The sequence below is a fragment of the Manis pentadactyla genome, chromosome 13 (genome assembly GCF_030020395.1).
Source record: "Manis pentadactyla isolate mManPen7 chromosome 13, mManPen7.hap1, whole genome shotgun sequence".
Lineage (NCBI taxonomy): Eukaryota > Metazoa > Chordata > Mammalia > Pholidota > Manidae > Manis > Manis pentadactyla.
In genome coordinates this window covers 94228992-94248053 of record NC_080031.1, presented here as the reverse complement: position 1 = coordinate 94248053, position 19062 = coordinate 94228992, and the positions used below count along the sequence as shown (strand labels likewise).

General features: G+C 36.5%; 1 protein-coding gene across 2 annotated transcripts in view; it reads left to right on the top strand.

Moving 5' to 3' along the window:
- The first annotated feature begins 1376 nt into the window (after nucleotides 1-1376).
- Nucleotides 1377-19062, top strand: part of KIF3A (kinesin family member 3A) — a 61130-nt gene continuing 43444 nt past the window's right edge. The window contains exons 1-2 of one of the 2 annotated variants that reach the window (XM_057490859.1): nucleotides 1377-1565; nucleotides 4722-4995. In XM_057490859.1, coding sequence (XP_057346842.1) covers nucleotides 1560-1565; nucleotides 4722-4995 — 280 coding nt within the window. In that variant the 5' untranslated portion in view covers nucleotides 1377-1559. The remainder of the gene's footprint in view (nucleotides 1566-4721; nucleotides 4996-19062) is intronic. The other variant, XM_036919191.2, reaches the window with a different exon arrangement.

Below are 19062 nucleotides of genomic sequence, written 5' to 3'. Positions count from 1 at the left end.
AAAATGGGATTTTAAATACATTATGGTAGGGCTCGCTGAGCAGGTGATGTGTGAACAAAGGCATTCTGGGGGCGGTGAGGGAGTCATGAAGATATCTAGTGAGGAGAGCTTTCCAGCACCTGGGTTTTGATCAGAGCTTTGTCACTGCCCATATGAATGGCCTTGGACAAGTTACTTAATGGTCCTGTGCCTCAGTTTCTTTGTCTGTAAAATAGCTACTCCTATTTTCTATTAAAATGACTAATAGTACTTATTTTAAAAGTTTGTTATGCGGGTTAATAATCATAATTAAAATGACAATAAGAAAAGGAAAGTAAAGCATCTAGAACAGTACACTAGCCTAAGTAAAATACTTTACAGTTATTTTTATTAGCTCCTACTGCAAATGCAAAAGCCCGTGCATTCTGAGAAGGAATGATGCCTGTAATGTTGGATAAATGAAGGTGAGGTGGGGCTGGTGCAGAATAATCAGCAAGACGGAAGATTGTAGGATATGGGAGAGGGCTCTGTGAGGCGGGAAATCACTGACACGTTTTGAGCAGAGAACAACACTGGGTCATATTTTGACACTATCCCTCTGGCTCCTGTGTTGAAGAGGGGATAAGGATGCACGCAAGGAAACCAGTTCTGAAGTGTTGTAGTAAATCAGAGATGGTGGTGGTGAGAAGTCGTCAGATTCTGGCTCTAACTTGAAAATAGGACAAGATCTATTGAAAGATTGGATATGAGAGAGACCATGGTTTTGATCTGAGCAGTTGTCAGAATTAAGCTTACATGTATTGTTATTAGGGAAGACAGAGATAGCGACTTTTTTTTTTTTTAAGTTTGGTGGGGGTCAGGGTCAGCGGTACTAGTTGGGGGTCAGGAATTAACATTTCAATTTTGGACACGATAAACTTGGAATGCCTATTACACATCCAAAGCAGAGTGGTGTTCAGGGGAGAGTTTACTACAGAAAAGAAGATAGATCATTCGTTCTTTCACAAGTGTTTATTGAAAACATACCCTGTGCCAGGTCCTCTTCTGGGCTCTGGAGATACTCGTGAGAATAACGACCAAACTCCTCATGACCTTATCTAATGGTGAGACAGGTCACATAAGTCAAAGGTCAAGCGCCATTAGTGTATGTAAAGTCTTTAGCTCTCCAAATGGCACAAAATGTACAATTGCCAGCGTTGCTTTTAATATGAAGAGTACTGCAAGCGCCAGAGGTGGGTCTGGCGACCTAGGAGAACCTCTTCCTCCCAGCTCGCGTCAGCTGGGTATCTCCGCCCCAATGCAGGCAGATTTCAAGCGCCGCGGAATGGCAGCATTGCGCAGGCGTCCTAGGAGACGCACTCGGAGAGCCTCCGCGCAGGCGTAATTCAAGAGACCGAGGAAACCCGAGGACTGGAGATGGGGCGGGGCGAGCTCGGAGAGCGCCTGCGCGCCGCGAGGAGCCGCAGTCTCGAGCGCCAAGGTGGTCTCTCGGTTGTCTTTGGCAAACCTCTCCCGTGAGCCCGACGTCGTTGGACTGCACCCAGGGCGGGGACGTCCCACGGGCACAGGGGAGAGCTACGATGCCGGTGAGGAGAGAAGCTTAGCCTCATGGGTTCCTCATCTCAGTGGCCTGGCTCGGGGGCGCGGCCGTTGCCATGGAGGCGCGGAACCGTCGGGCTGCCGGAGTGGGGCGGGGCAGGCCCGGTCGTGCGGGCTCCCGAGGCTGGGGGTTCTCGCTGGGGGCCCGCGGGCCGCAAAGGTCTAACTCGCGCTTGGAGGGGCCCGGCGCAGGCCCTGCCGCCTTTGTCGCTCCTGCATCCCTCAGGGCCTGCGCTGCTCGACATGAAGGCGCTGTGCCAGGCGATGCGCTCTCGCTCCCAGCCCTGTCCGCTTGTTAGGGCGTCTGGAAGCGGCCGCGGAGGGTCGGTTTTGGATGTTCGGGGCCGGTGGGCCCTCTGCATGGCGGAGCCAAGCTCCGGAAGGCAGCAGAGTGCGGGCTGCTTGCCCCTGTATCAGGCGCCTGACTCGAGCTGTCCTGCGTCTCGTGCCGTTTTACAGTGCAGAGTGTAACCCGTAGGTGCCTTTGTGTGTGAGGAGGTGGGTTGTGGGTGGTGGTCGGTTTGTCTTGTAGGATTTCACAGATTGTTACCGTGTAATTAATAAAGGGGAGTCGTAAGTCCTGTAGAGCATTATAGAGAGCCCTTCTTGAGCCATGGCCGGTTATTTACTGAGACCACGGACAATTATTTAATCTTTCTGGGCCCATAGTTTCCACATAAACTTTCCCTTATGGGGTTGTTGCCGGGTGAAATAAGATAATGCATAGGAGGGTTGAAGGGCATTGATTGACATTTAGTATTAAATGCTCAGTATTCCTTGTAATTGCTTTCAAGTTATTTATCAATTCATTCAACAAATATTGGGCACCAACCACATGTTAAGCACTTGGAATACAATATTGAACAAACCAGACAGGTTCTTGAACTTGGGAAGACAAACTTGAGTACTTGGGCAGGGGTGAAAATGTTTACAGAGGCCACGTGTTTACAGAGATAAGACACTTAACATAAATGAATGCAGTGAATGGGTGCCATACACCAGATAGGAGTACATTCTGGTGAATTATAAAGTGTTCCCATGTAGGATTTTTGGCTTACAGATGTCAGATAATTTGCTTTTTTAAGAGAATCTAGAAATTGTTTTTTTTGTGTGTGAAACTTCTCAGTTTTTAAATCTTAGCAACTAATTAAAAAAATATTTTTAAATACTACCAAGTATTTAGTACCAGGTTTGGCTACCAAGCCAAGCAAAAGACCTTTGTGGGCTGATTCAGCCCCTTGACTACTTGTTTGCCACCTCTGGTAGACAGATATTAAATAATGAGCAAACAAAAGGAGAATTGTAACCAGATGTAGAAGAAGGAGGGAGAAGAGTGCTGTCAGGGCCTATACAAGGATTTGACCTAATCAGAGAAGTCTTCCTAGATGAAGTGGTTAGTGAGCTGAGAGCTGCAGTATAAGTAAAAGGGAAAATGAGGAGTGTTCTAGGCAAAAGAAACCGCTCATGGAAAGGCCTCTGGTGAAAAAGAGGCTGGTGACAAAAAAAAGCCCTAAATGAAGCCAGTGTGGCTGTGGCTACGAAAGCCAAGTAGGGTAACTTGTGAAATAATACATGAGCCAGAGCCAGATCTTACAGACCACCTTAAGGATTGTGATTTTTATCCTAAGGTCTGTGGGAAACCATTGGAAAGTTTTATGTAAGGTAATGATGTAGAGTTGTGTTGAAGCTGACTGCTACGTAGAGGTCAGATTGTAGGGGAACTTAATCAGATGCACGAGTATCATTTAGGAGTCTCTTATAATCCAGGGTGAAATAATGGTGACCTGGACTAAGGTGGTAAAAGTAGATATGCAGAGAAGTGTATTACATTGATAGAATCTGTTCATTGTCAATGACAGTGGGTTATATTTGTTTCTCAAGTGCTTAGAAGAGCATATGAAACAGTATGAATTTAACAAATGTCTGTTCAACTAAACTATTGGACTACACTTCAATAATAAGACTATTTTGTATTAAAGCATAATCAACATATGTTAGTTTCAGGTGTACAATATGATTTGATATTTGTATACATTGTGAAATTATCACTACAGTAAGTCTTGTTACCAACTATAACAGACTTAAAGAAATTTTTTTCTTAGCATGAGAACTTTTAAGATCTCTATTAGCAGCTTTCAAGTACACAGTACTATAATATTGACTATAGTCACCATGTTGTATGTTATTTCCCCATAAGTTGTTTTTTTTTGTAACTGCAACTTTGTACCTCTTGATCCCCTTCACCCATTTCACCTACCTTCCTACCCCCGTTGTCTCTAGCAGCTACCAATCTGTTCTCTGTATCTGTGAGTTTTGTTTTGTTTGTTCATTTGTTTTGCTTTTTGATTCCACATGTAAGTGAAATCCTATGGTATTTGTCTTTAGGATTATATTTTAACAGATTCTTAATCATAAAATTTCAAAAGTTAAATAAAACTTTACATATTCAAATGTTCATAAGGTTAGTTTTACTAAAACATTTTTTTCTGCCATTGGACTTTTTCTTTCATTTATTGTTATCTTATATAGTGAAGATAGACTACTTATGTTTTATGATAAACATTTATTTTAGCAAATGCCTTATAGGAAATAAAATTAAAAGTCTCAGGGGAACATATGACCTACTACTGTTTTCTTTTTTTTTATTAAGGTATCATTGATATACACTCTTATGAAGGTTTCACATGAAAACAAAGTGGTTACTACATTCACCCATATCAGGTCCCCCCCATACCCCATTTGAATTCACTGTCCATCAGTTACTACTGTGTTCTTGATTAAGGTGTTAACTGTGTCACATGTTTTCCTACAGGGAGGAAACTCAGAGGAAGTCAGGGACTTTTGTGCAGAAAGACAGTCTATATTATACTGGTTCGTTTTCTGCTTCAGTGACATTTACTATAAATGTAACCTAGATCTTGACTTCCCTCATTTGTATTGTAAAAGAAACTATGTTCCTTTTCATATCTTTTAATAAGCTTTTCCTATATATCTGTAAGATCTTTAATTGCATTGAACAAATATATATGGAGTGCTTAATATGTGCAAAGGCATTGAGATGGCAAAGTAGCCCTTTTCAAATTTTAATCTAGTGAAGGTAAAAATGTGTTCTTTTCATTATTTGTAAATATTTTCTCCACCAGAGCAATAAATCAGAGAAGCCGGAAAGCTGTGATAATGTGAAGGTGGTGGTTAGGTGCCGGCCCCTCAATGAAAGAGAGAAATCAATGTGCTACAAACAGGCTGTCAGTGTGGATGAGATGAGGGGAACTATCACTGTACATAAGACTGATTCTTCCAATGAACCTCCGAAGACATTTACTTTTGATACTGTTTTTGGACCAGAGAGTAAGCAACTTGATGTTTATAACTTAACTGCAAGGCCTATTATTGATTCTGTTCTTGAAGGCTACAATGGTAAGTACTTTATGTAGTTCACTTTTTTAAACATCTTTATTGAGGTGTTATTAATACCCCATTAATTCACCCATTGTAATCATACAGTTTGATGAGTTATAGTAAATGCAAACAGCTGTGAAACCATCACCACAATGTAGTTTGTATTACCCCTGAAAGATCCTTTATGTCCACTTGCAGTCCCACCCCCAGACAACTGTTGACCTAGTTTCTGTCTGTAGTTTTGCCTTTCCTTGAAATTCATATAAATCAAACCATACACAGCATCATGTTTCTTTCACTAAGCATAACGTTTTTGAAAGTTGACCATGTTGCATGTTTCAGTAGTTCCTTTTTATTGCTGGGTTGTTCTCCATTGTATGAATATACCATGTTTTATGATCTTTGATGGAAATCTGGATTGTTCTAGTTTTTGGCTATGATAAATAAAGTTGCTATGAACATTCTTTGGTAAGTTGTTGTGCAGATGTGTTTTAAAGCTTCTTGGGTAGAATGCAATTGCTGGGTCATCTGGTTAATGTATGAAGAAACTGCCAAACTGGTTTCCAAAGTAGTGACTGTACTACTATTATTGCCTACCAGCTGGTAAGAGGGTTCCAGTTTCTTCACATTCTTACCAACATTTAGATTATCAGTCTTTTTAATTATAGCCATTCTAGAAGATCTGTAATGGTATCTCACAGTTTTAACTATTATTTCCCTAGTAACAATTTTGAGTATTGATTTATTTTGGCCATTTGTATGTCTTCTTTGGTAAAATATCTCTTAAAATTAGTTTACCCATTTTTAAATCTGGATGCCTGTCTTATTATTGAGTCATGCTTTGTATATATTCTGGATTCAAATCCTTGATCAAATATGTGCTTTGAAAATATTTTCTCCCAGTGTGTGGCTAGTTTTTCATTTTTCAGTAATGTTCTTTGAAGAGGAGATTTCGAGTTTTGATTAAGTCCATTTTACCACCATGCTTATGGTGACATAGCTAAGAAATTTTTACAGACCCAAGACCACAAAGGTTTTCTCCTATGTTTTTATCTAGTTGTAAACATCTTAGGTCCTCCATTTGTGTCTGATCCATTTTGAATAAATTTTTATAAATAGTGAGGAGATAAGGGTCTAAATTCTTTTTCTTTCTTTTTTTTTACTTCCTGCCTATGCATGTCCAGTTTTTTTAGCACCTTTTGTTGAGATAACTATCCTTTCCCTATTGAATAAAGTTTGTGCTTTTGTCAAAAATCAGCTGACCACAAATGTGTGGACTTATTTCTGAATTGTCTTTTCTGTTCCATGTTTCTCCCATTTTGATTACTGTAACTTTATGTTTTGAAATTAGATAGTATATGTTCTCTAACTTTGTTATTCTTTTTCAAAACTGTCTTTTCCAGCTCCTTTACATTTTCATATAAATTTTAGGATCACCTTGTCAATTTCCATAAAAAAAAACATGCTCAGATTTTGATAGGGATTGTGATGAATTGTTCTGACAATACTGAACCTTTCAATCCATGAACATGATATATCTCTCCATTTATTTATGTCTTGTTTAATTTCTCTTATCAGTATATTTTAGTTTTTAGCATATAGATTTTTTTTTTCAAAATCAGTCTTTATTGTTGGTCTTAGGGATTGCAGTTTATGGATCACAGGAAAGATGGAGGGATTCGTTCACAAGTCAGTAACTGACAGCCAATACACCCCATTTCCTTAATACATCAAAATGATAGTTTTTATTATTTATTTTTTATTAAGGTATCATTGATATACAATTTTATGGTTTCACATTGTGGTTACAATATTCACCCATATTATCAAGTCCCCCCAACACTCCATTGCAGTCACTGTCCATCAGCATAGTAAGATAGCATACAGATCTTTTACTTTTGATAAATTTGTTCCTAAGTATTTTTTTATGCTATTCTGAATGGAATTGTTTTTTATGATTTCATTTTTGGAATGTTCCATTGTTAATATGCAAATTATTACTTTAGTAGGTTTTTTAATTGAGATGAAAGTCCACATAAAATTCACTATTTTAACCATTTTACAGTGTACAAGTCAGGAGATTTTAGTACATTCATACTGTTGTGCAACTATCACCATTATCTGTTTGCAGAACATGTTCATCACCCCGAATAGAAACTCTGTGCTCATTAGCAGTCAATCCCAGTCCTGCTTCCTTCTACCCTGGCAGCCACTTACTGACTTTTTCTGTGTGTATGAACTTGCCTGTTCTGGGCATTTCATATGAATAGAATCACATACTATGTGTGTTTTTTTTGTGTCTGTCTTCTTTCACTTAGTGTAATGTTTTCAGTGTTCATCCATGTTGTAGCAAGTATCATTACTTCATTCTTTTTTATGACCAAATAACATTTCATTGTATGGATATACTTTTGTGTATTTGTCCATCAATACATGAATATTTGGATTGTTTCCCTTTTTTGGCTACTGTGAATAATACCCTTATGAACATTCTTTTACAAGTTACATATATGTGTAAACATATGTTTTTAGTTCTCTGAGGTTTATACCTAGGAATGGAATTGCTGGGTCAAAAGGTTTATTGCCAGAATATCTTCCACAGTGGCTGCACTGTTTTTACATTCCCACCAGCAGTGTATGAGGTTTTCAGTTTCTCTGCATTTTGCCAGAACTTGTTGTTACCTTTTTGATGTAGCCATCCTAGTGGGTGAGAAGTGGTATTTCATTGGGTTTTGCAGTTGATTTAGGTATACTGATGTGTGTCCTGCAACCTTGGTAAACTTGCTTTCTAGTGGGCTTTTTTTTTTTTTGGTAAATTCCCAGGATTTTCTATATACAAGAGCATTTTGTCTGCAAATAAAGATGTACAGCTTCTTTCTTTCCAGTCTTTCTGTTATCTGAATCGCACTGCCTAGAACTTCCATCACAATATTGAATAGAACAGGTAAGAGTGTACATTTTTGTCTTTTTTATGATCTTAAGGAGAAAGTATTCAATCTTTTACCAGTAAGTATGTTGTTATCTTTAGATTTTTCATAGACACACTTTATCAGATTGAGGAGGTTCCCCTCTGTCCTTAGTTTGCTGAGAGTTTTTTTTCAAAAATGTATATTGGATTTTGTCAAAAGCAGTTTTTGTCCTGCACCTACTGAAATTATCTTTTTTTTAAAGTTTGTTAATATGATCAGTTACATCGATTGATTTGTAAATGTGAAACTAGCCATGCTATTTGGTCATGGTGTATTATCCTTTTGTATAGTATTAGATTTGATTTGCTAAAACTTTGTTTAAATGTTTTGCTTCTGTGTTCATAAGGGCTGTAAGTATTCAGTTTTCTTGTAATGTTATCTGGTTTTGGTAGCAGGATAATGCTAGTTTCATAGAATGAGTTGGGAAGTAGCCCCTCCTTATTAATTATCTGGAAAAATTTGTCCAGAATTAGTATTATATTTTCCCTAAATGTTTGTTGGGATTCATCAGTAAAGCCAACTAGACATGGACGTGTTTTGTTGGAAGGATTTTAACTACAGATTCAATTTCTTTAATAAATATAGTGCTATTCAAATTATCTATTTTTTCTTTAGTGAGCATTGGTAGTTTGTCTTTCATGGGATTTGTTTATTTCATCTAAGTTGTCAAATTTGTTGATAAAAGTTGTTTATAGCACTTGCCTGTTATAATCATGTTAAAATGTAATGATGTAATGTTTCTCATTTCTGATACTGATAATTTGTGTCTTCTTTTTTCTCCTGATTAGTCTGGCCAGAGGTTTATAAAATCTATTTATCTTCTCATAGAACCAGCTTTTGGTTTAGTTAATTTTCCTTTATTATTTTTATATTTTCTATTTCAGTGATTTTTGCTTTCATCTTTATTGTTTCTTTTCTTCTACATACTTTCTTCTTCTTTCACAAATTTCTTAAGATGGAACCTGAGGTCATGTTTTAAGACCTCCCTTTCTAATGTAGATTTAATGCTTTAAATTGCCCCCTAAGCACTGCTTATTGGTATTGTACAGATTTTGACATAGTATGTTTTCATTTTTTTGCAGTGCAAAATACCTTCTACTTTCTTCTTGATATCTTCTTTGATCCTTGGATTATTTAGAAATGTGTTAGCTTCCAAGTATTTTGAGATTTTCCAGGATCTTTCTGTTACTGATTTATAATTTAGTTCCATTTTAGTAAGAGATTATACTTGGTATGACTCAGTCTTTTAAAATGTGTTGAGATTTGTTTTATGACCCAGAATGTGATTTATTATTAAATATTTTGGATATACTTTAAGTTGTATATTTTGCTGTTGTTGGCTGGAGACTTCTATTATCATTTATTCATTTATTGTTGCATTATAAACTGTTATTATAACCTATTATTATTACTATTAATTCTGTTACTATCCACTAGATCAATTTGTTGGATAGTGTTGTTCAAATCTTCTATGTACATATTATTTTGTACTAGGTCTATCAGTTATTGAGAGAGCGTCAAATTCCTTGACTGTAGTTTTGTATTTGCTTATAACTTCATGTATTTTGGAACCATGTGACTAGGTGTATGAATGCTTAACAGTTTTATGTCCTTTTAATAAATTAACCTCCTTTTCATTTTGTATTAGCCTCTTTACCCCGGTAATATTCTTTATTCTGAAACCTACTTTGTCTGATAGTAATACAGATATTCTAGCTTTCTTTTGAACAGCATTAACATGGTATATCTTTTCTCATGCTTTTACTCATTTTTTTTGGTATCATTAATATACAATTACATGAGCAACATTGTGGTTACTAGAGTCCCCCATTATCAAGTCCCCACCACATACCCCATTATAGTCACTGTCCATCAGCGTAGTAAGATGCTATAGAGTCACTACTTGTCTTCTCTGTGCTATACTGCCTTCCCTGTGCACTCCCCCTATATTATGTGTGCTAGTCAGAATGCCCTTTATTCCCCTTATCCCTCCCTTCCCACCCATTCTCCCCACTCCCTTTCCCTTTGGTAACTGTTAGTCCATTCTTGGGTTCTGTGAATCTGCTGCTGTTTTGTTCCTTCAGTTTTTGCTTTGTTCTTATACTCCACAGATGAGTGAAATCATGTGATACTTGTCTTTCTCTGCCTGGCTTATTACACTGAGCATAATACCCTCTAGCTCCATCCATGTTGCAAATGGTAGGATTTGTTTTCTTCTTATAGCTGAATAATATTCCATTGCATATATGTACCACATCTTCTTTATCCATTCATCTCCTGATGGACACTTAGGTTGCTTCCATTTCTTGGCTATTGTAAATAGTGCTGCGATAAACATAAGGCTGCATATGTCTTGTTGAAATTGGGCTGCTGCATTCTTAGGGTAAATTCCTAGGAGTGAAATTCCTGGGTCAAATGGTATTTCTATTTTAAGTATCTTGAGGAACCTCCATATTGCTTTCCTCAATGGTTGAACGAGCTTACATTCCCACCAGCAGTGTAGGAGGGTTCTCTTTTTCTCTACATCCTCACCAGCATTCGTTGTTCTTAGTCATTTTGATGCTGGCCATCCTAACTGGTGTGAGGTGATATCTCATTGTGGTTTTAATTTGCATTTCCCTGATAATTAGCGATGTGGAGCATCTTTTCATGTGCCTGTTGGCCATCTGAATTTTTTCTTTGGAGAAGTGTCTGTTCAGATCCTCCGCCCATTTTTTAATTGGGTTATTTGCTTTTTGATTGTTGAGGCGTGTGAGTTCTTTATATATTTTGGATGTTATCTCCTTGTTAGAGATGTCATTTACAAATATATTCTCCCATACTGTAGGATGCCTTTTTTGTTCTGCTGATGGTCCAGAAGTTTTTTAGCTTGATGTAGTCCCATTTGTTCATTTTTGCTTTTGTTTCCCTTGCCCAAGGAGATGCATTCAGGAAAAAGTTGCTCATGTTTATATTCAGGAGATTTTTGCCTGTGTTGTCTTCTAAGAGTTTTATGGTTTCATGACTTACATTCAGGTCTTTTATCCATTTCAAGTTTACTTTTGGGTATGGGGTTAGACAGTCCAGTTTCAATCTCTTGCATGTAGCTGTACAGTTTTGCCAACACCCATTGTTGAAGAGGCTGTCATTTCCCTGTTGTGTATCCATGGTTCCTTTAGCATATATTAATTGGCCATATATGTGTGGGTTTATATTTGGGCTCTCTATTCTGTTCCATTGATCTGTGGGTCTGTTCTTGTGCCAACACTAAAATATCTTGATTACTGTGGCTCTGTAGTAGAGCTTGAAGTTGGGGAGCCTAATTCCCCCTGCTTTATTCTTCCCTCTCAGGATTGCTTTGGCTATTAGGGGTCTTTTCTGGTTCCTATGAATTTTAGAACTATTTGTTCTAGTTTGTTGAAGAATGTTGTTGGTATTTTGATAGGGATTGCATTGAATCTGTAGATTGCTTTAAGCAGGATGGCTATTTTGACAATTTTAATTCTTCCTACCCAAGAGCATGGGATGAATTTCCATTTTTTAGTGTCCCCTTTATTTCTCTCAAGAGTGTCTTGTAGTTTTCAGGGTATAGGTCTTTTACTTCATTCATTACGTTTATTCCTAGGTATTTTATTCTTTTTGATGCAGTTGTGAATGGAATTGTTTTCCCGACTTCTCTTTCTGCTAGTTCATTATTAGTGTATAGGAATGCACCAAGTGCAACAGATTTCTGTGCATTAATTTTGGATCCTGCAACTTTACTGAATTCAGATATTAGATCTAGTAGTTTTGGAATGGATTCTTTAGGGTTTTTTATGTACAATATCATGTCATCTGCAAACAGTGACAGTTTGACTTCTTCCTTACCAGTATGTATGCCTTTTATTTCTTTGTGTTGTCTGATTGCCATGGCTGGTACCTCCAGTCCTATGTTGAGTAAAAGCGGGGAGAATGGGCATCCTTGTCTTGTTCCCGATCTTTGAGGAAAAGCTTTCAGCTTTTCTCTGTTCAGTATGATGTTGGCTGTGGGTTTGTCATATATGGCCTTTATTATGTTGAGGTACTTGGCCTCTATGGCCATTTTGTTGAGAGTTTTCATCATGAATGCATTTTGAATTTTGTCAAATGTTTTTTCACCATCTATTGAGATGGTCATGTCATTTTTATCCTTTTTGTTAATGTGGTGTATGACATTAATTAATATACAAATATTGTACCATCCTTGCATCCCTGGAATAAATCCCACTCGGTCACAATAAATGAACTTTTTGATGTATTTTTGGATTTGGTTTGCTAATATTTTGTTGAGGATTTTTGCATCTATGTTCATAACGGATATTTATTGGTCTGTAATTTTATTTTATTTTATTTTTGTGGTGCCATGTCTGGTTTTGGTATTAGAGTGTTGCTGGTTTCATAGAATGAGTTTGGAAGTGTTCCCTCCCCTTTTGCTTTTGGAATGCTTTTAAGGATGGTTATTAGCTGTTCTTTAAATGTTTGGTAGGATTTGCCTGTGAAGCCATAATTGGACCAGGACTTCTGTTTGTTGGGAATTTTTTGATTATACCAATTTGATTTTGCTGCTCGTAATTGGTCAGTTCAGATTTTCTGTTTCTTCCTGGGTTATCAGTCAGTCTTGAAAGGTTGTATTTTTCTAGGAAGTTGTCCATTTCTTCTAGCTTGTCCAATTTATGGGCATATAATCTTTCATAGTATTCTTTAATAATTCTTTGTATTTCTGTGGTATCCTTTGTGATTATTCCTTACTCTTTTCTGATTCTGTTTATGTGTGTACATTCTCTTTTTTTCCTAATGTCTTTTTCTAGGGGTTTATCTATTGTTTATTTTCTTAAAGAACTATCTCCTGGTTTCACTGATTTTTTTCTATTGCTCTATTTTTCTCTTTTTTATTTATTTCTGCTCTGATCTTCATTCTTTCCCTGCTTCTACTGACTTTGGGCTTCATTTGTTCTTTTTCTAGTTTCTTTAATTGTGGATTTAGACTGTTTATTTGGGATTGTTCTTGTTTCTAGGTAAGCCTGAATTGCTATGTCCTTTCCTCTTAAAACTGCCTTTGCTCCATGCCACAGGTTCTGGGCTGTTGGTTTGTTTTTCTCAGTTGTCTCCGTGTATTGTTCGATCTCTGTTTTAATTTGTTCATTCATTCAATGATTGTTTGGAGGCATGTTGTTTAGCCTCCATGTGTTTGTAGGCTTTTTTGTTTTCTTTGTGTAATTTATTTCTCATTTCATACCATTGTGTTCTGAGAAGCTGCTTAATCTAGTTTTGATCGCTTTGAATTTCTGAGGCTCTTTTTGTGGCCTAGTATGTGATTTGTTCTGAAAAACGTTCTATGTACACTTGAGAAAAATGTGCATCCTGCTGCTTTTGGGTGGAAAATCTTCTGTAGATGTCTGTTAAGTCTGTTTTATCTAATGTATTGTTCAATGCCTTTGTTTCCTTATTTATTTTCTGTCTGTTTTATCTGTCCATTGATGAGAGTGGTGTATTAAAAGTCTCCTAAAATCTATGTGTTGCATCTGTTTCCACCTTTAATTGACATATTTAGGTGCTTCTATGTTGGGTGCATAGATAATTATAATGGTTATATCCTCTTGTTGGTCTGATCCCTTTATCTTTATGTAATGTCCTTCTTTGTCTCTTGTTACTTTCTTTGTTTTGAAATCAATTTTGTCTGATATCAGTACTCCTACTCCTGCTTTTTTCTCCCTATTATTTGCATGGAATATCTTTTTCTGTCCCTTAACTTTTAGTCTCTGTATGTCTGTTGGTCTGAAATGAGTCTTTTGTGGGCAGAATATGGATGGGTCCTGTTTCCTTATCCATTCTGCCATTTATTGTCTTTTGATTGGTGCATTCAGTCCATTTACATCTAAGGTAATTATCAATAGATATGTACTTACTGCCATTTTATTGTTTTCTGAATGTTTTTTATAGTTCCTGCCTGTTTCTTCCTCTCTTATGCTCTACTTTTGTTATTGATGGTTTTATTTAGTGTTATAATTGGATTTCTCTTTTTTTTTAATTAATTTTTTTGTGTATATTTATTGTAAGCTTTAGTTTTGTTGTTACCAGTTTGGGGATAGCTCCTTACTATACAGTAGTCTATCTTTAATTGCTGTTTACTCTATTTCAAATGCAATCTAAAGGTATATTTTTTCCTTCTTCTTTCTTGTCTACATCTTTTGTATCAGATGTCATAATCTGCATTTTTTGTGTATCCTTTGACTTATTTTGTGTATAGTTGATTTTGGTTCTTTTTTAATTTCATACTTGCTTGGTAATTAGTTAGTCTACTACCTTTATTTTTTGTTCATTTTTACTGGTGAAAACTATTTAGCCTTGGGTTCATTTCCGTATACAGGAGTTCCTTTAACATATCCTGTAAGGTTGGCTGAGTGGTGGTAAATTCCTTCAACTTTTGTTGATCTGGGAATTGTTTAATACCTGCTTCAAATTTAAATGATAATTTTTTTGCTGGGTGGGGTTTCTTGGTTGGAGGTCCTTCTGTTTCAGTACATTAAATATATCATGACATTCCCTTCTGTCTTGTAGAGTTTCTGTTGAGAAGTCTGCTGATAGCCTAATGGTATTATCTTTATAAGTAATCTTTTTTTCTCTCTCTGGCTGCTTTCAGCACTCTCTTCTTATCCTGTATCTTTGCAATTTTAATTTTGTGTCTTGGTGTTATCTTCCTGGGGTTCCTTTTGTTAGGGGATCTCTGTATTTCCATGACCTGAGTATCTATTTCTTTCCCCAGATTAGGGAAGTTTTCAACAATTGTTTCCTTAAAGAGACTTCTATCCCTTTGTCTTTCTCTTCTCCTTCTGGTACCCCTATTATGCAAATATTGTTTCATTTGTATTGATCACATAGCTCTCTTATCCTTCTTTATTCCTTGGGATCCTTTTTTCTCTCTGTTTTTCAGCTTCTTTGTCATCCTGTTCCCTAATTTCTCTTTCATTTCCTGTTTTCTCTGTATGTTCTAATCTACTTTTAAATCCTTCCATTGTATGTTTCATTTCAGATACTGTATTCTTCAGCCCTGAGTGGCTCTTTTTTAGGTTTTCTATCTGTTTGTTGAAGTCCTCCCTGAGAACTTGAATACTTTTTTGCAAATTCGCAAGCAGGTTCATGACTTTTATTTTGAAATCTTTGTGAAGAATATTGGTGATCTCTGTATTTTGAAGCTCTTTCTGGGGTTTTGTCTTATAGTTTTGTTTGGATCATATTTCTCTGCCTACTCACTTTTTCAGGGTTTCTGAGTTTTTTTGTTTGTATTAGATGTCTCTGCTATGCTTCCTGGCCTATGGAGCAATAGCTTTATGAAGAAGGCATGCAGGGGTGCCCAGAAGCTCAAGATTCTTTACTCTCTAGTGCCTGATTCTTGTGGGGGCCCCAGGATGGTGGGCCATGGGCTGGGCATCTGTCTGTCTGGCATCTGTAGTTGTCTCAGTCTGGGCAGGCAGGGCAGTTTGCTTCCACTGTTGCCTTGGTGATCAGAATCCCTGGGTTCTCTCTCCTGCTCCAAGGCTTGGATTCTCTCTCAAGATAGGAAGCTAGGGAGTCGTAGGGCTCACCTCACCTGTTTTCCATCTTTCAGGTATCACAGCCCATTGTTGACCAATGTCCACTGTCTTGAAAACTGTTGTTTCATATGAAGTATATGAAACTCTTTATTCTAGCCAAAAGGGTAAATCTGGTCCTTGTTACTCCATCTTCACTGGAAGCAGAGTGTCACTAGTTTCAGAATTAGTAGACTTATGTATTTTTAAAAATAAATGTTATACAGAGTATTGTGTGAATTTCAAGGGATTTTCACCTATTTTCCAGTGTATTATGCTGACTAAAAATTGTTGGTAGTAACAAGTAGAAAAACATTTTGAAAAAGGATGGAAATTAGGAAATTACAATATCTATTATCAATATGTAATGCAGCTTATTCTGTGGTTTAGCTGTAACTTTTTGGATTCTCAATAGCAAGTACATAATCCTTCTGCCATTAATTTTTTTTAATTAATAAACTTTATTTTTTAGAGAAGTTTGAGGTTCATAGCAAAATTGAGCAGTACAGAGAGTTATCATATATTCCTTGTCCCCAGACATGCATAAGCTACCCTACTATCAACATTCTGCATCACAGTGGTACATCTGTTACAACTGATGACCCTACATTGACACATCATTATCATCAAAAGTCTATAGTTTATACCGTTAGGGTTCATTCTTTGTGGTGTATATTATGTGGGTTTTGAAAAATATATAAGAACATGTATCTACCATTATAGTATCATACAGAATGGTTTCACTCTGTATTCCACATATTCATCCTTCCCTCGCCCCTAAAACTTGGCAATCCCAAATCTTTTTACTGTCTCCATAGTTTTACATTTTCCAGAATGTCATATAGTTGGAATCAAACAGTATTGTAGACTTTCAGATTGGCTTCTTTCACTTAGTAACATATGCTCTTAATTTTTCCTACCTCTTTTCATGGCTTTGTAGTTTACATCTTTTTAACAGTGCAGTTTATCTTTTCACCTACTGAAGGACATCTTAGTTGCTTTCAAGTTTTGGCAATTATGAATAAAGCTGTTATAAATGTGGTGCAGGTTTTTTGTGGACCTTCTACCATTTTTTATTGTCAGAAAATGAGACTGGGTAAAATCTAAGGTCTTTAAAAAATTTTAATAGTGGAGTTTTAAGAGAAGTTCATATTGAAGGAAACAATAATATTGTTTGTTAAGTTTGACATTTAAAAACTAGAATTTTGGAATCTCATCTCTGAAAACCAGATGCAAATCTTTTGTTCCAGTGGATTCCTGGTCCTCAGCTTAAAATTATGGATTTATATACTTTTAAAATTGTAATCTTCATATATGTATGAATGAATAATGCATTCATAGAAATTGCACTAGGAATTAATTTTGGGTTAAAGTTTTGCTCACTACATACTGGTAAATATGGGCTTTTGAGTCAAATGGACTGTGTACAGATCTTATTTCTACCACTTAGTATGACATCAAGCAAGTAACTCAGTATCTCCAAGATCTCTAAGCCTTTTGTTTCCTCAGCTAAACCATGAAAATACAAATAGTGCGTAGCTGTTAGGATCAGGTGAAAATTAAATAAAAATGCATGTAAAATACATAGCCTTGCACATAGCAAATGATCAGTAAATGATAGCTGTTTACCTGTACTAAAATGCAGTCGATGAGTTCATGATATTTTCAGCTTTTTGAATGCAATTGGGTATATTCTTAATGGCAGAGTTTGAAATATTTAATGCGTTAGAAAAAATAGACTTTATTCCCATGTGTAAAACATGGCTTCTATTGTGATTTATTTTTTAAAAATATGAAAATGATGATGACATTTGAGGTAATTGAACAGTGCTAATAGTTGAGAAACCTTTTTCATTTATACCGTCACTTCCTTGACTATCTTCTCACAGTACAGTGTCTCCTGTGGAAGTCCCATCCACCACTATGGCAAATAAATATCATCCATCTGCCTGCCTGCTTGGCATATCCATTTGGGTATACCATAGGCACTTAAAGCTCAGTATGTCCCAAACTGAATTCATGATCTTCCCTTTCAAACTGCTGTTTCTTCTAGTAGTGTTCACTACCTCTGTACGTGGCATAGCCATACATCCCCTTATTCAAGCCAGAAATTAAAAAGTCATCCTCAGTTCTTTTCCTTGTCTTTTTAACTGCAGTTATTCCCAGGTCCTGTTGATCCTAACTGCTAACTATGAAATCCTTCTCTCTTTGTTATTCCCTTCTGTTGTGCGCACTCTCTCTCACCTGGTTACCTACTGCAGCACTGTAGCTGGTTTTATTTCTTGTCTCCCCTTGCTTCTATTTTTTTTTTGTACAGAAAATTACAAAAATGATACTAGTCCTCTGACTGAGAAATCATTCTATGGCCTCACTTTGTTTTTAGGATATGCACTCAAAGCCTTAACTTTTGGTCTTTGTGGCCCTATGTGATTAGGCCCCTGCTAATTTCTTTAGTTCTTCTCTGTCTCCATGTTTTCCATCTCTGTTTCTCCCACTTTGGTTTCATTTAATTTCCTCAAAATCTCCATACTCTTTCTTGTCTCTTGCTATGTACTCTGTTCCTATTTAATTCTTTTTCATATTTCAGATTGTATCTTAAACCTTAGCTCTTCTGGAAAGCCTTCCCTGCCCTCCTCCCTTTACCTCCTGCACCAGTTCTCCTGCCTAGATTATGTCCTTTACTCCCATGTAGAACTCTGTTTCTCATTTCCATCACTCATCTGGCTTAAATTATTTGACCATTATCTCCACTCCAGGATTATACACACCATAAGATTAAGGATTGTGTTGTCTTGTCACTGGGTCCCTGTTGCCTAGCACAATGCTGGACTCAGGTGTGTGGTAAATATTTGGTGAGTGAATGAATTTAGGTATTTTTAGAAAGTTTAAATTGTGTCTGTAATTACCTACCAGTAATAACTATTGCAACCTTTTTTTTTTAACCCTCCCCTCCCCATTTCTTATAGCTGTTACTTTAAAAAGTTTTTTTTAATGAATTTTTTTAGGATTAAAAAAAATAACCATAGTACAGCATGGGAAATACAGTCAGTGATTCTGTAACATCTTTGTACACTGATAGGTAGTAACTGCACTGAGGGGGTAAGGATTTAATAATATGGGTAACTGTTGAACCACTGTGTTGTACATGTGAAACCAATATAAGATTGTATATCAATGATACTTCAATAAAAAAAGAAAAAATCTTATAAAGTATACCATGATCATAAAATAAATGGGGTTCATATATCTTTTTGCATCAGGGATTTCATTTTCTTCAGGTAAACTCCTAGAAGTGGAATTACTGGGTCAAATGGTATTTCTGTCTTTAGTTTTTTGAGGAACCTCCATACTGCTTTGCACAGTGGCTGTACCAATTGACATTCCTACCAACAGCATAAAAGGGTTCCCTTTTTTCCACATTCTCACCAACACTTGTTATTTGTACTATAATAATTTTTAAATTCAGGGAAGAAAATGTATTACATTGTCAAAGAAATTAATTTTAAGAGCCATTGTTCTGTAGCATAGACTCTAAAAAGTGACTGAGTCTC